Source organism: Cynocephalus volans, chromosome 9 (assembly GCF_027409185.1).
Source record: "Cynocephalus volans isolate mCynVol1 chromosome 9, mCynVol1.pri, whole genome shotgun sequence".
In the NCBI taxonomy this organism is placed as follows: Eukaryota; Metazoa; Chordata; class Mammalia; order Dermoptera; family Cynocephalidae; genus Cynocephalus; species Cynocephalus volans.
This window is the reverse complement of record NC_084468.1, coordinates 78,770,442-78,788,629: the sequence shown is the minus strand read 5'-3', so window position 1 is coordinate 78,788,629 and position 18,188 is coordinate 78,770,442. Positions and strand designations below refer to the sequence as shown.

The following is an 18,188-nucleotide window of genomic DNA, read 5'->3' as shown; positions in this document are numbered from 1 at the left end:
CTATCAGAATAAAATAACTACCATCTTTAAGATAGCATATGTCCAAATGATACTTTACATAAATAAAAAATCTTGAAATACTATTTTAAATTATTAGTGCATATAAATATTAAATAGGTCTGGGAAAACACTATTTAACTAAGCATTTTATTTTCAATTTGTATTTATTTTGTTCATCGTGTTGCAAGATCTGAGCTCTGCAAATTATGTCAAAGTGACCCTTGATCATTATACATTGCACTTTATGTGCATAACCTCTATGGTTATGAAGTCTCTGTAACCTCCATTAACACAGTCATGATCCAAAATTCCAATAACTATTGTCTCTCACTTTAGTTTACCACATTCAGTAGAATTTCAGAAGCTAAATGTTTAATCCTGATTTAGATATCCAACTATGATAATTAGTTATCTTCATCCATGGTATAAAGTAACATATCTGTTTTATACCTATAACATAAGATAGTCAGAATGCTGACAACTGAGCATTTTTGAGATAGGTTAGAAGTCGACCATCTGCAATTCAAAATTAGTCTGTACACACACACACTCACATACACACAGAGAGATGCATTTTTAATGAGTTAACAAAAACTGTATTTTGGAAAATGTAATACTGTTTAAAATAACAAAGGTATACAGTCTTTTAAGAAAACTGATAGTAACTTGATTTTGTCCACATTTAACAATAAAAGGACTGCATGGGAAAACAAATTCTATCTATTTTCAAATATTTTACAATAACACAAGCAATTTAGGAGCTACCCATTTCTATTTCTTTCAGAAAAGTAACTTACATTTTAATCACTTCTTTTTAATTTATATTTTTCTACAGCATGTGATTTTAAATCTGGCCTTCCTGTCTAGGAATTAGCTTTTTAATAGTATTTACCATTTAGATAAATAGGATATTACTGCCTACTTCAAATTTCCATGCATACTCTAACTATTGTCATTACCTAAATAAGTAAATAAATCATTTTAAGTGACACTTCTTAAACCTTTTTAAAAATATTTGGTAATAGGCCCTTAGTATTATATCCATCAACACCTATTAGAATATCTATTATTTAAACCAAGACAAATTAATTAATCTTAAGAAGTAATCATTTTCATTAAATCTTTATCAATCATAATAGCATTACAATGAGAAATGCTAAGAAACTGTTTAGAGTGAGACTTTTCTAAATCCACATATTTCAATTTAACATAATCAGAAGTAAAATGTGCATCTTTGTAAAGCACAGATATAATAGAACACAGCAAATGGGAATTGGAGAGATACACGACACTTTCTTAAGCAAAAAAGATCACAGGGCTCTTAAAACAGTAATTGTGCTCCTTGTTTACAGGTCATCTACCTCTGAGACTTGACAGAACAATTTTTACAACGTACTTCACCTAAATATCTTATACTTCCCTAAAGCTTCTTACCCTAAAACATAATAGGTTTCATAGTCATGGGGAAAGATCAGGTAAGTGGTTACACTGAACAGAAGTTTGCCCCAGTAACCCAGTACTGTCCCCAAAGGAAGTAGAGTAGCTCTGAATTTTAACTGTGGACATTTCCTTTCTCTTCATGAATTGGAGGTGTCAAGTGGAGAAGACATTACTGGACTCTCATTAAGTTGATCTTCTTCACAATTGTTCCAGTAACATCAGAGAGAAGGCCCGAAACAAGATTGTACCCTCTATGCAGATGTATACATTAAACGGGAAGTCATTAAAATTTGACCTTCACAGAAACCATAAACTAGTTTCAAGAAAAACATATTTTCTTAAAATTCAATTTAAAACACATTATCAACATGTTCCTTACCCATAAGTGCATTTACCTTAAAAATAAAATCAGAGGAAATGAGAAGCAATACAGTTTAACAGCCACTGCTATTATTATGCTTTTAAAAACCAATTGTTATGCTTTTAAAAGTAACATGAAAAACTACAAAATCTTAATAAAACGAATGAAAAATTTTGCCACTGTTTAGTAATGCCATTGTATGGATATATAGATTTAAGGTTTTCTTCTCTTGCCATATAGTTGCTATGGAGACGAGGAAGCAACAGTGAAAAGCTGACTAACTCCACATTGTATGTCCCTAAAGGCACTAAATCAGCAGAGATAAATCGTGGCAGTATCGCTTGGGTGTGAACTTTCACTTAGGTGATGAGTTTAGTTCTTTCTCTAAGTAGATCCATTTTGGTCATGTCGGAGCAAAAGCAGTTACCCTTACAAAGCTAAAAAACGCTCTGAGGACTTCCTTAAAAAGACCATTTTTTCCCCCTAGTCATACTGACAACCATGTCCTTATTATCTTGCTCTCCTATAGCATGAAAAATATCTTAAGATTTATCTATATTTCATTCTCTCCCACTCTTCCACCAATGCATGCCAACTATTATGTGTCTTTCAAAATAAATAGCTTCTTCTGGATAGAAAACAGCAAAGAAAAGGGAAAGAGGCCCTAAATGACAAGTTTACCAGAAACTGAAATGTCAAATACTAAAAACAGAAAATTAAACAGCAAGAAAAGTGGGCAAGCACCATTTATTTAATAGTGAAGAAATCCATTTCCACAGAAAGAGAAGTCACAGATGTGGAGGGGAGTAGATTTGCTTTCTCATTTTGTAAAATACCTTCACTTTCGCCCAAAGATTATTATATAAGTATCACCCAAAAATGAAATTACTTTTTGTGCAGCAAGAAAATATTGATTTACTGAATTAAATATTCCACTGTTCACACACATCCTAGCAACCTGGATCACGGAGTAAAGTAAGCTTTTACACAGTTAGCATGGAAAGAGTCTTAATGTTAAAGTCTTCACATTTGATTAGAATTAGAAGGTAATAATGTACATAATATACATGATATGGTATTACATTTGATACTATTACAAGTTTTCCCTCTTTATTAGACTTCCGGAATATGCAATAATTTTAAAAGTTTTACAATTGCTAGCCTTACCAGAGCAACTTCACACTAGTAATGCATACTTGTCTAGCAGCATATGCCAATGGCCTTTGATAGAAGAGTGAAGAAACTCAGCTGTCAAAATATTTGCATTGATAGAATTTTTCTAATTTCTCAGTAAATCGTTTCAAATATTGCATTGTAGCATTTGCTTAAAAAGTCTCTTCTGTCCTCTCTGGAGGGCTCTGCTATTACAGGAATCCATTTTAACAGAAATGATGCTTGCCTAACCAGAGAAACAGTATTTTCTTCAGCTTCAGAGTAACAAGCACAAATAAAATATTTACATAAACATGTGTAATGTGTGCTTTGGCCACAGTGAATGGGAGTCTATGTACACAGAATTTCTCAACACATCCCTGTCACCATTAACATCGTTCTCATTAGTCACCGTCACCCTATCATTGCAACACTGTAACCATCTTCTCTCTTCTTCCCTATCCCTCTCCTTTAAACATTCTTACCTCTCTCCCTCCTTGTACTGCCTCCAGTCTTTTCAAGTTTAAACCCTGAAAGAGAAAACAGAAATAATTACTGTTGGCAAAGAAGAACTAACTAATAATTACTACTAGTGCAAGAATTCTGTGGGTTTTTGTTGTTGTTGCTGTTGTTGTTTGTTTCAAGATTACCTTTTAAATTAATGAATTTATTTTTTAAATTTTTATTTATACATATTTATGGAATACAGGTTGACTATCAGTATTCGTGTACAGTATGTGATGATCAAATCAATATTATTAACATGTTCATCATCACGAATCATAATTACTTTTTGTGTCTCTTACCCAGTTACTCTTTATCCTCTCTCCTCCTTCCCTTTTCCCACCTCTAGTAACTATAGGTCTCTTTTCTTCTGCTGAAATTTTAATATTTTATTATGGTCTTTCTTTCCTTCCTTCCTTCTTTTCTTCCTTCCTTCCTTCCTTCCTTCCTTCCTTCCTTCCTTCTTTCTTTCCTACCACTTATGAGTGACAACATGCACTGTTTTTCTTTGCCTGGCTTATTTCACTTAACACAAATTTCTCCAAGCTTATCCATGTTGATGCAAATGACAGAATTTCATTCTTTTTTATGTCTGGGTAGCATTCCATATTGCATATATGCCACATTTTCCTTATCCAGTTGTCTGTCAATGGGCCAAGTAATATTCCATTGTGTATATATACTACATTTTTCTTATCCAGTCATCCATTGATAGACATTTAGGTTGGTTCCATATCTCGGCTATTATAAATAGAGCTGCAATGAACATGGGGGTACAGGTATCCCTTCGACATGATGATTTCCATTTCTTTGCGTATATATCCAGAAGTGGGATTGCTGGATCATATGGTAGTTCTATTTGTAGTTTGAGGAAACTCCATACTGTTTTCAATGACAGCTGTACTAATTTACAGTGCCACAACAGGGCAGAAGAGTTCCCTTTCCTCCACATCATTGCCAGCCTTTGATATTCTTGGTCTTTTTGATAATATCCAGTCTAGTTGGGGTGAAATTATATCTCAATATGGTTTTGATCTGAATTTCCCTGATGATTAGAGGTTTTGAGCATTTTTTCATGTACCTGTTGGCCATTTGTATGTCTTCCTTTGAACAATGTCTATTTAACAAAAGACCCTGAATAGCCAAAGCAATCCTGAGCAAAAAATAAAATAAAATAAAAAAAACCTGGAGGCACTACACCACCTGATTTCAAATTATATTACAAAGCTATAGTAACCAAAATAGCATGGTACTGGCATAGAAGCAGACACCTGGACCCATGGAACAGAATAGAGGACCCAGAAATCGATCCAGGTATTTACAGCCAGCTGATATTTGACAAAGGCACCAAGAACGTATACTGGGGAAAAGGCAGCCGCTATGGTAAATGGTGCTGTCCATGCGTAGAAGAATGAAACTAGATCCATACCTCTTACCATATACCAAAAGCAATTCAAAATGGATTAAAGACTTCAGTATAAGACCTAAAAGTATAAAACTTCTAGATGAAACATAGGGGAAACAGTTCAGGAAATAGGGCTGGGCACAGACTTTATGAATAAGACCCCCAAAGAACGAGAAACAGAAGAAAAGGAAAAATAAACAAACGTGATTATATCAAACCAAAAAGCTTCTGCACAGCAAAGGAAACAATCAACAGAGCAGAAAGACAACCTACTGAATGGGAGAAAATATTTCCAAACAATGCATCCAATAAGAGATTAATATCCAGAATACGCAAGGAACTCAAACAACTTCACAGTAAAAACAAACAAACAACAACAACAACAAAAACAAATGATCCAAGAATTTTGAAGAAAGTAATTCATTTAACAAAAAACACCTGACTACAAATAAATATCACACACACACACACACACACACACACACACACACACCTGAGTAAATCTTCAAAGTGTTCCCCATGCATTCCTTGTTAAACCTTAAGACCATATGTGAAAATCAAATGTAATGCATCTGTTTAAAATGATTGCCTGCCCTTTGGTGAAACCACAATCTGAAAGGTGCTGTTTAAACTTGTAGCACATTCAGTATATGCTATACTGGTAAGCTCCAACTCTACCTCACTCTACTTGGCACACTTCGGGGCCCAACATTAAGTAAGGTTAATAAAAGCAGCAGCAGCCCTTGCAGCACTGGTGATATCTAGAATATGTTCAGGATTTTATTTCCTGTCAGAGAACTTTCTGCCTCTTCTATTACCATAACTGCTTTCCACACGAGAAAGGGAGGATCCACTTTAAGTCCCTAATAAACACTATGCTTAATTAGAAGGAAGAGTTCATCTTTTTCTTAGCAAACCAATTATAAAATCTGCTTGTGGCATAAGATAGAGAACAAAAGAGTGACCTATTTACCTACCTATCTATCCATCTATCATCTATTTATCTATTTACCTTCACTGGAAATAATGCTGTTGAGAAAGCACATAATAGAAAACTGATTTATTCTCCTCTAAACCCAATAAAACCTTCAGTTCCTGTTATTTTCCTTGTAGTAGCCTTTGTATTTTGGGAGACGATGTGAAAATTACAATCAAATGTGATCTTACAGTAGTTAATTCTTCATTTTATCTTCCTGCCTTTTTCCTTACCTTCTATTCCTTTTTCTTCTCTTCCTTTAATTATTTTACAATGTATATTTATTAAATACTTACAATGCATCAGGCATAATGCTAGATATCAAAATAAATAACAGTCTCCAAAATTTAGATCCTTGACTAGACACACAAACAAATATGAAGATAAAACTTCAGGAGAATGATGTCAGGTATATAAAATTCTTTTAGATCATAAGAGGAGAGAGGCCAATTCTTCCTGGGAGTGGATATACACACAGAAGAGCATAGAGGAAGATCCCAGGTGTGGTCTTAGACGCTGAGAAGGGAACGCGGAAAGAGAACTGCGTGCACCAAGAGAGACATGAAATACTCTAAAAACATGGCTATTCAAACGGTGGTGCCTGGCTTAGCAGTGTATGATCATCTGAGAACCCATTAGAAATGAGGAATCTCAGACTCTACCCCACACACACTGAGCAAGAATTGTATTTTCACAACATTTCCAGGATATTCATGTTCATGTTAAAGTTTGAGAAGTACTGCTCTAAGAAATTGGAAAGAACACTAATACATATTGGGATTTATCTTTATAGCACATATTTTTTCACAAGCCACTACATTATTTAACAGAGCTTTGGAAACACAGATTTAACAATTTTTACATTACCATTAAGAATTTTGATTTAAGTGAAAGTATTTCTCTATTTCTGGCAAAAATCTGAATAGCACATAACCTTAACTATATATTTGCATTATCGCCAAAACACTTGGCAAAAAAAAATAATAATACATACATACATACACACACACACACACACACACACACACACACACACACACAACTCAATTTCATCTTTTGTGCTTGAGAAATAATAACAAATAGAGTAGCTATCTCATACAGTTGCTATGAAAATGTATAAATGAGATAATTACTGCCATCTGATCTTTGACAAAGGCACCAAGGCTATTCACTGGGGAAGGGACTGCCTCTTCAGCAAGTGGTGCTGGGATAACTGGATATCGATATGCAGGAGAATGAAACTAGATCCATACCTCTCACCGTATACTAAAATCAACTCAAAATGGATTAAGGATTTAAATATACACCCTGAGACAATAAAACTTCTTAAAGAAAACATAGGAGAAACACTTCAGGAAATAGGACTGGGCACAGACTTCATGAATACGACCCCAAAAGCACGGGCAACCAAAGGAAAAATAAACAAATGGGATTATATCAAACTAAAAAGCTTCTGCACAGCAAAAGAAACAATTAAAAGAGTTAAAAGACAACCAACAGAGTGGGAGAAAATATTTGCAAAATATACATCTGACAAAGGATTAATATCCAGAATATATAAGGAACTCAAACAACTTTACAAGAAGAAAACAAGCAACCCAATTAAAAAATGGGCAAAAGAGCTAAGTAGGCATTTCTCTAAGGAAGATATCCAAATGGCCAATAGACATATGAAAAAATGCTCAACATCACTCAGCATCCGGGAAATGCAAATCAAAACCACATTGAGATACCATCTAACCCCAGTTAGGATGGCTAAAATCCAAAAGACTATGAACGATAAATGCTGGCGAGGCTGCGGAGAAAAAGGAACTCTCATACATTGTTGGTGGGACTGCAAAATGGTGCAGCCTCTATGGAAAATGGTATGGAGTTTCCTTAAACAATTGCAAATAGATCTACCATATGACCCAGCCATCCCACTGTTGGGAATATACCCAGAGGAATGGAAATCATCAAGTCGAAGGTATACCTGTTCCCCAATGTTCATCGCAGCACTCTTTACAATAGCCAAGAGTTGGAACCAGCCCAAATGCCCATCATCAGATGAGTGGATACGGAAAATGTGGTACATCTACACAATGGAATACTACTCAGCTATAAAAACGAATGAAATACTGCCATTTGCAACAACATGGATGGACCTTGAGAGAATTATATTAAGTGAAACAAGTCAGGCACAGAAAGAGAAATACCACATGTTCTCACTTATTGGAGGGAGCTAAAAATTAATATATAAATTCACACACACACATACACACACACACACACAAACCGGGGGGGGGGGGGAAGAAGATATAACAACCACAATTATTTGAAGTTGATACAACAAGCAAACAGAAAGGACATTGTTGGGGGGGAGGGGGGAGGGAGAAGGGAGGGAGGTTTTGGTGATGGGGAGCAATAATCAGCTACAATGTATATCGACAAAATAAAATTAAAAAAAAAAAATAAAAAAAAAATAATAAATGAGATAATATGTGTACAGCACTTAGAAAAAGGGCCAGACACAGCATATGCCAAAATGGTAACTATTGTCCTCTTTTCTTCTCTCATTTTTCTTCCTCTTCTTCTCATTCTTATTTTTATCATCATTATTATATACATAAAATATGTCTAAACGTTATATCATTTTCAACAGAACACTCTCATTTTCTGCATCTTATTTGAAAAATGCAAATTATCTAGAAAATATTTATAAACAATAACAATGAAAATATTCAAACTGACCCAGCACAAATAAAAATCTTTTAAACACACACTTTATTATTTCATACTCACTGCAGTCTGTTGAGGTAAATATTGCTTTCATAGAATTTGGGTGAAAAATTGACCATTATTCCTTCAAAGAGTTTTTCAGATCCTCACTTTTCCCTCCATCTAATTATGAAACTCAAATTAAAGGTTAAATAGCTTATAATTATCCCATATATCACTGACACTCTTTAATTTTGTGATGTTTTTCTTTTCTCTTGGTGCTTAATTTTGTATATTTTTTATTGTTACACATTTCTTCAGATTCTTTGATCTTTTCTTCTGCAGTGTCTAATCTGCTGTTAATCCCACTCAGTGAAATATTTATGTCAGATATCTTAGTTTTTATCTCTAGAAGTTCAATTTGGATTTCTTTTATATTTTGTATTTCTCTCATTATGTTCAAACTTTTCTTTAAATCTGTGAATATTTATATTTATAATAGTGTTTTGAACTTCTTGTCTATTAACTTCATCATCTGTAATTTTCAAGTGTGTTTCTATTGACTCAATTTTCTCCTGTTTATGAGTCACATTTTCCTATTCTCATGTCCAGTAAATTTTTTTGTTAGCTGTCAGGTACTATGAATTTTATTTTGTTTAGTGCTAGATTTTGTTGTAGTCCCTTAGAGAGAGTTAGAATTGTTTCTGGCAGACAGTTATTTGTGAGTCAGACTCTGAGGCTTGATTTAAAAAAAAAAATTAGGGTGAGTCTGAAATAGTCTTTAGAGTTAATGTATCCCGATTACTAAGACTTGACCATTTTGTGCTCTCTATTGAACACCTCATGTATTCAGCGAGGGTTCACTACTCTGGCTGATGAAAATTCAAAAGATTTCCAGGCCTGTGAGAGCTCTGGGAATTCTTCTACTTATGGTTCTCTGGTAATTATTCTTTTCTGTCAAGTTATTCTTTGCCTAGCCATGTGGAATTTTACAATATACGTGGAGGATGCTATTCAAACAAAGACTAAGGGAAACCTCAGTGCAGATTACTAGAGCTCTTTGTCTGTGTAGTTCCTGCCTGTTTAGTAATTTGCCCCACAAATTCTAGCTACCTTGCTCTCTCCAAACTCAGATCTTTGTCCTCTCAACTAGGAAATTTAAAGACCACGAAGTTCTGTCTGGGATGTCCCTCCACATACCATAGTCCAAAAATTGTCTGCAAGCAAAAATTCAGATGTTGTAAGATTCTCTTTATTTTCTTCCCTTCTTTGGGGGATTATAGTGTTTCCCTACCTGTTATTTTAATATCTGAAAATTGTTTTATATATTCAGTCCAATTTTCTAACTATTACAGCTGGAGGGCAAATCTTATAGACATTGCTCCTTCATAAACAGAAGTAGAAGTCAAGGTAAGCATTATTTTAAGCTTATTTGTTCAAATGAGGAAACTCAGGCTTACAAAATTTAAATTATATAATTTGAGTGCCAGATCTAGTAAGTACAAAAGTAAAACTTAAACCAATATTTTAAGAGCCTAGATACCAAGTTCATCATTTTATCATTAGTCTAATTTCTTTAAATTCGCACCAGTCAAAATGCTTAACGTTCCTTATACTTCTGGATACGAATTTATGATAACACGAAAATTCATTCATGAATTGTGATGATTTCTCAAGGCAACACAGTGATTAAGAGCTGCTGCTGTATCAAGATTCATAAACACACACATATAAAAGCATATCCACATAGTTAGAATATGGGCTGGAGGGTTAGTTGGCCAAGGCAGATATGACATACTGTGTAACCTATGTAAAAAGCTGGGTCATAATTTAGGCACTGGATTATTACAAGACAATCTTCAGGTTGAAAAACTGAGGAAGAACAAGAATTTGGGAGCCATATGGGCAAAAAATAATATGAGGATTTCCCATATGATAACAGGGCCTTAGGCATGATTGTGTTCCAATGGAGAGATCAAATGATCTAGGGTGTAGTGAGATTCACTAAGAATTCTTGAGGTATGATCTGGGAGATGCTCAGCCCTAACTGGTGTCAGAAATTAGTCTGGGTACTAGAATAAGTCTGAGTCTTCAAGTTGGAAGGTCAGATGGCCAGAATCGAGAACGTGTTAGGGGAAGTATTAATTGTGACTTGTGACCTCTATTAGAAAAATTGCAACAATCTTGATTTTTACTGACTCCAATTGAAAGTAACTTGGTCAATCTGCTTTGAAAGATCAGACTGTAATATTACCCCCACTAAGCAAGTGATAACATTTAAAATAAGAGATCTTTTTTAAAAAAATTAAGTTTATTTATTAATACTATTTTTTTTTTTTTTTTTTACATTCTAAGATGTTGTGGAGCAGTTGGGTGGGAGGGGGACAGAGGAAGGGGAAAGGATATAGGGTGGGAGAAGGAGGAAAGAGGAGGGGCGCGGTTGAGGCCAGTGGCACCCCCTCATTCCTGCAGGGGAAACCGGGAGGCTTCCAATGGTGGCTTGTCATTGCTGGGCTGGGTACAGATGTCAGGCGGTTGTGGCTGAAGTCCTTGGCCCCCCACCACCCCAGCAGAGAACACCAGAGGGCTTCCAGCAGTAGTTCTGTAGTTGTCACAGGGTTGGTTGAGGGTGTCAGGGGGATGTGGCTGTGGCCTGAGGCCCACTACCACCCCAGCTCGGGAGTCAGGGGTGTATCCTACAGCAGCTCAGTAGTCCTCACTGGACTGGTTGCAGGTGTTGGGGGGCACAGCTGAGGCCCCCAGACCTACCCCACTCCCTAGCTTGGGAGCACAGAGGGCTTTCAGTCTTTCAAAGTTTTATAGGTTTTCTTTGGTGATGTGAGAACTTTACTAGTTAATAAACTCTGTCTCTGGTTGTGCGTATTTTGTTTTTTCTTTCAGTTCTGTGTTCGATTATTCACTGTTCTACCACTTAAACTCTGTACTGAAACTAATTTGTTGTCCTTTGCTTACTTCTAAAATGGGGGAACTTCCTGTGAGGACAAGTACTTGAGCCCTGTGGTTGAGCTAAATTGCTGCTTTGCAGCTTACTCCCTGGGGAAGGCTTTTTGTGCAGTTCATGTTTTAATGGTTGACTTTATAGGTACTTCTGGGTCTTGTGAGATCTAGTACACCTGGATTGTGTACTCTGGTCTGGACATGAGCCTTTTCAGCAAAGTGCACCCCCTGCAGTTCTATATTCCTGACCAGTCTCCACTGAGTGATCCTGCGTTGATTGGAGGGCAGATCAGCTGTCCTCACTATGTCCCAGTGTTCTGCCGGTGGGCCCGTCTCCCCCACAGCCCATACTCCAAACACTTCCCATGGTCTGAACCATGCACTCATCCCTTGCAATGACTCACTGGCCTCTGAGTGTCTCCTTTTTTCAGTTGTTGTGGCTCCTCACTTCTATGTGGGTCCACAGGAATCCTATTAGTGGTCTTGCTGGCCTAAGGGCCACCAAGGCCCTCTTCTCCCCCACCAACTCCAAGCAACTTCATCCAAAAGGCAGAGCTGCAGCTTTTGCTAGCTCTTTCTTCATGTGCTCACCAGCTCCAGCCTTGAAGAGGATTCAAAATGGTGGGAGTGATCCTTTCCTCTGCCATCATGGCTTCTCCTGCCGTCATGAACTCCATAGGTCTCACCTCCTCTTCCCCTGAGCTCAAGTGGCCCCAGCTTGGCTGTCATTGCTTTTTAATAGTTGCAAATTGGTTGATTTGTGGGAGAGAGTGACACTGAAGACTGTCTATTCTGCCATCTTGACTGGAAGCCTTCCCCATGGGCCAGCACTCAGAGGTTTGGCGTGGGGGTGGCAGTGTTCATGGAAGTGAGGGGAAGTTGTGGCCCTGGGAGGCAGAAGCAGAGGCTTTTTTCTTTCCCCAAGGTGTAGACACCCCAAGGTTGCAAGAGTAAGGTAAAATAAGAGATCTTTTTAAAAGAAATATAATCTCAAAGAACCCAAACCCTTTATTTGTGTTCACTTATAAATATATACTATACAACCAAAAATCCTTTGCATTTTGATATTTAAATATAATTCCCATTAAAACACATATTAAAATAATTCTGAAAGAAATTAATATGTTTTCATTATATTTGCTGAGACAACTTGACTCTCAGAAAGACTTGAAGTACACACAAACAGTCAAATTACTTGGGTACATACATAGAAATATGTATGCATATTGGTTGAGTCTTAAAATTAATATAATATTTACAAATTTGTAATTGATGTAAAACACACTTCATCATTCTTCAACAATATAAGTAGAAAAATTATCTAACATGTCTTAAGCAAACCATATTTAAAAATACTCTGAGGGATATGGTTGTAGAAAATATATTTCCCTCTCTATACATATTTTCTCACTAGAGAATACAAACACTTTGCATTGATCAAAATTAATCACAAGACTAAACTGAAATATTAAAAATTGTAAGGAAAAAAAAATTACCCTAAAGCAAATGTTCTGTGATGTGCTAAATTAAGATGGTTTATTAAGGCATAAAGAGAAAAAAGCTATTACCTGAAAACATATAATTTCCTACCAAAATATCTCTTGCATTCAGACACCTATGTGAACACCCCCAGTAACAATGTTGGAGTATGAGGTCACCTCTTCATTTGGCAGATAAGTAGGCTTGCAACCAGAAAACTTAATTTATAACTGGCAGTTTTGAGATTCGGACTCTGGCCATTGGATAGACCCAAATCCAGAACTATCTTTGTTTTACCAAATTGTTTTTGTAGTTCTATCATAAATCATTTTCTTAAAAGCTATGTAACTTTTGGAGCATTTCTTAACCATTTCATGTGCCAGCTTTAAAACTGAAATAATTTGCAGGAATACATGAGAGTATCCACATAAAACATAGCACAATGTGTTATCCATTAACTGTATTATGTACTGATTTTTCATAGTAGTTTAAGATGCTGCTGCCCTTATTGGTGTTATCCAACTCATTACTACTACAGTTATAAAAATGAGATTTTTTGAATGTTCCCAATGTACCAAGCACTATTCCAAGTGTTTTACCCAGATAAATTCAATTTTTACAATAACCTTATTACATGTTGTAATAAAATAGTTCTTCCCACATTGTGCTGAAATGAGAATAACCTTCCAGTCATTCTGTTCTATCTGTTTTTAAATTGACTTCTTTAGACAAAATAAGACATATACTGTCTCGTTAGTTCTTGCTATTGTTTGCTTCACTTTGCTGCTGTGGCATATGGCCCAAAAGAATGACAAGAGTGTCTGTAAAACACCTGTGGCCTTCCTGCTTCTTACTGCCACATTCCTTTTTAAATAGAGGCATCATTTGGGGGAGAAAAGCACAGCTTGGAGGATGAGGATAAAGTTCAGCTGTCTGAGTCGTGGCTTACCTATCAAGAAAATGATTGGGGGTGGGAGGAGGGGAGGATATCAAAAGTTAAACAGATGATTTCTGTAGAGCTTTAGAATCTAACAGCTGTGTTATGTTTTAATTTTAAAACAGGAAAATGGGTTCTCTTACAGATTCTTGCTATGCATCTCTCTATCTAGTATGGCTTCTCAGTGAACCTTATGAAATTACTCAAGAAGTTAAAGATGAAACTACTCAAGACTTATTTGGGCCGTAGTTTTCTTACTTTGGATTTCTCCTTTTATCTATCACGTTGTTGCATAGACTTTAAATTCAGTGTCAACTTTCAATTATATTGATGTTAAAAATCTTTAGTTGTATATACGAATTCTTAACCTTAGCATTATTTAGGATTCATTTTGTAACTTTTGATAGAGGTATATCACTAGTCATAATTGACTTAGAAATTCAGAAAATTTCACAAAGCTACTTAATCTATTTTAAAACTGCAATAATTCACTCTTACATATAATATCTAGTCTTCCTTTAAAGTTAATGAACATAGTTTATATATTCTTTGTGTGGCCCTATCTCTCCTTTAGCCATTATATTAGTAAAACAAAATAAAAGTCATGAAGAGATTTGGAAAACACATGTTTGAAAATTTCATGGAATTTATCAGGATTTGGACTAAAATCTACCAAAAGACAAAGAACAACCAAATGTCAAAATTTATCAAACTCTTTTTTCTTTTTCTCCTTTCTAAGTTAGTCATTCTAGTCATCTTTGAAAATCTATACCATGATATCTATAATTCATTCACTGGAAGCTTTGTATTTCTCTTTATCTCCCTTTTCAAAAACAAAGATGTGTCATTATTTTTAGGCACTTCACTATTCACTGCTAAAGTTCTGTCTTTTTAAAGATGGAAAATCTTCACTTACTGTCTTAAGCAACATTGTAACTATACCAGAGGATGCTTCTAAATTTACACATATGTATATAAGAAAAATATATTTAATGAGTACTAACGAGATTAGAGGCATTATGCAAAGCACTTTATAGGACTTGTCTTTTTTTCCTCACAATTACATTGTTACAGGTGCCATTACTAATCCCAATTTTTCTGATAAAGAAGTAGAAGCAAAGAAAGGTTAATAAACTTGTCTAAAGACACACAGCTCAAAGGAAGTAGAGTTGAATAGTGAACCCAAACTACCTGATTATAGAGCTTTTTTGCAACCACTATACATACTACCTCCAAAAATAACTATTACCTTATTTCTTTGTGTATGTTGAAGTGAATATCTAATATGAGTTAGATAAATATGTGTTTAATAAATGAATGATCGAATAACCTATTAAATGAGTAAACCTAATTCCAGAATTATATGAAAGTTCAAGGGATCAACCTAAATCATGTCATATCTACATACTGAAGAAGTAAATACAAGATAATAAATTATTGCTTTTGAATTCATTTAGGATTTGGAAATAACTGTGAAAAAAAAAAAGTTAAAGTAAATGACATTGGATTCCAAGTTCTTGATTCCTTGGAAAGAAATGTGAAATTCAATTGAAATATTTCCTGGGGCAAGCGAAGATTAAAAGAAAATTAATGCTACCATATGAGAACAAATAATATTTCATAGAGTTTGTCTGCAATTATCGTTGCTTTGGGCTAACTAAAATATTAAACTGGTATAGAAATTCCATGCCTGCAGTTTTCTGGCAGTTCTCATCTTGGTATACTGCATACATTAAATTCCTTCTGCTCCAGGGACTTGAGTCCTCATATTTTATGAGGTTTAATACAGTAAAGTTCATCCTGAAACTGGATTATTTCTAGTGTTTCTGGTGTTCACAGGTGGGTGGTCATTTCTGATGTAAGTGTCTTTCCATTTGAGATATGAGACTAATCAGCAACACAGAACTCCTACTAATACTTTATGTGGCTTTATTTCTGGCAACTTCTAATTGTTAATCTAATTTTTAAACAGGAAGTTAAAGACAGTTTCAGAAAACAAGTAACCCCAAATATTGTCAATGAAAAGTATATTGCTTTAGTGTTCAGTCATGGTGTAAACAGTCTAACAACGAATTTAAACATGTAAGGACAGGATTTAACACTTAATGTGTGGCATGTGACATCATAAAAGGCAATTATTTTACCATTTGAAAACTCTTCTTTGGTGACACTTAGCTGACTGAATCATTATCTACCTAGAAAGCTGTCTTTTACAGTCTTACCATGGAACATAAAAAGAGCATGCTAAAATACAGTAGTTCAAGAGAGGATTAATAGCTAGAATATGATTATTTACCTATCAGTCTATCTGTCTCTCTATCACCCATGACCCCATCTCTTTCTATACTCCCTCTCCATCATTTCATTACAGAATTCTGGCTCTCTTGATAGGACTTTGCACGCCAGGCATTCTTCCACTGTGGGCCTTTAGGCTAGCTGTTCATCCCTCCTGGAACTCTCTTCACCTAGATATCTGCATAATCACCTTCCACGGATTCTCAAGTCTTTGCTTCTTTCTCACCTTCTCAGTGAGGCATACTTTTGTCACCCTATTTAATATTATAGTTTACCACCTACTTTACCTCTAAGCATACTTATAAACTTTAAATATACTGTATACATTATTATTGTGTATTATCTATATTTCCATGTTAGAATATTAGTGCCACTAAAATAGGGATCTTTGTATTTTTGTTTCCTAAATTATCCCAATTGCCCAAGCAGTGCTTAGTACATGATAGGTGCTAAATAAATACTCAAATGTTTGTCAAACTAATGGAATATTTGCTTTTCCAATCATGCATGTATCCAAACATTTCTACCAAATTTGTATAATATTAATTCATATCTGTAAGTAATACAAGTGGTGTTGGCTTTAGAGATCTATCAGATCAAATAAATATATTCCTATTAAAGCTAAATCAACAAAAATCTAAAATTTCATTTATTATTTTAAGAGATTTAGTATTTTATTAGTACACTATATCTCTTTGTAACACCAAATAAAGTGTGCCATCATGTTTTTCTATTAAATGCCTAAGCAATCTTCAGTGACAAAGATTTTATTTAAAAAATTATTTATTTCAGATTATCCCTTAGAAAATAATTCTTGACTGAACAGTGTCCCATCAAGATGACAAGGATTATTTCAGGATCAAAACTAAAATAACATATGCAAAGTTCAGAAATATAAACTGAGTTCAACTAAAATAAAGAGCATGGATGAGAGGAATTAATCACAATAACTAGAATAATTATTTGTTTTTATCATAATTTGAAAAATATAAAAAAAATTACTTCAGAAAGCCTCAGTCTATATTATAAATTGAGAATAATAGTTTATAAAATGATAAAATTATATACAATTATGTGTAATAAATTCTAAATGGCATTTAATGGGTTTCTGATGCTGACACTGACACTGTCATTTCCTTCTTGCTAAGTAGGATCTCTTGATGGAAAAATCCAAGAGGAGTTAGAAAATACTCCTATTTAACTTTTTCTTCTCTCTGCTTGACTGACTGGTCCAAGTTTCTGTTCATCCTCTTTTCTGTGTCCCAAACACTTCTGCTCTCATGGTAGTCTGCATTAAGAAGTATTTTCTTTTATCATGGTCACTATTATTTACAGAAGTCTCAACAGCTGCAATTCCTCAAAGTTCCCTGTAAGTAATAAATCTATATGAAATGTGCTGCTAAAGGGGTTCTACAAAATGCCTGCTGCTTTTTACTTACAACCCAGAAAGAATGTCTCAGACTTGTGAGGTATACCTCTCGATGTGCTCTTCTTTTTGTTGTGTCTGCAGGTTCTGTGGCCAGTCTCTGTATACCACCTCTGTGTTCCCTGCTTCACTGAAGTGATAGGAGAAATTTATATGCTTCTTGCTTTTGGAAAAAGAATATTACTCTTTGGAAATGAGCCAAAACAAACAAACAAAACAACAACAACAACAAACACCACTGTTCAAAAACACAGATTCTATTATACTCAATGTTTACCATGGACAAACATCATTGAGGTTGCTACAACTTATGTGTGCTAGCTAATTTATACATTTCAAAAAAACAATGTGGTTTACATGTGCAAGAGCATTGACTCATTGCAAGATTCTCTTCTAGGCTCTGGGATACACCCACAAATAAAAAAAACAGTAATCCTTACCCACATGGAGTTTATAATCTAATGATTATAATACTATTTTGTGCTCATGTACTTATATGTGAGTGGGTGCACATACATATAACATCATTTTAATTTTTATTTTTTAATAGTAGTCTTT

The 18,188-nt window shown here is 34.9% G+C and overlaps 1 protein-coding gene across 1 annotated transcript in view; it reads right to left on the bottom strand.

Annotated features, from left to right (window-relative positions):
- Positions 1-18,188, bottom strand: part of CCSER1 (coiled-coil serine rich protein 1) — a 1,196,779-nt gene that overhangs the window by 427,010 nt on the left and 751,581 nt on the right. Inside the window, exon 9 of the mRNA XM_063108818.1 lies at positions 3,439-3,483. Within this exon, the coding sequence (XP_062964888.1) occupies positions 3,439-3,483 (45 nt within the window). The remainder of the gene's footprint in view (positions 1-3,438; positions 3,484-18,188) is intronic.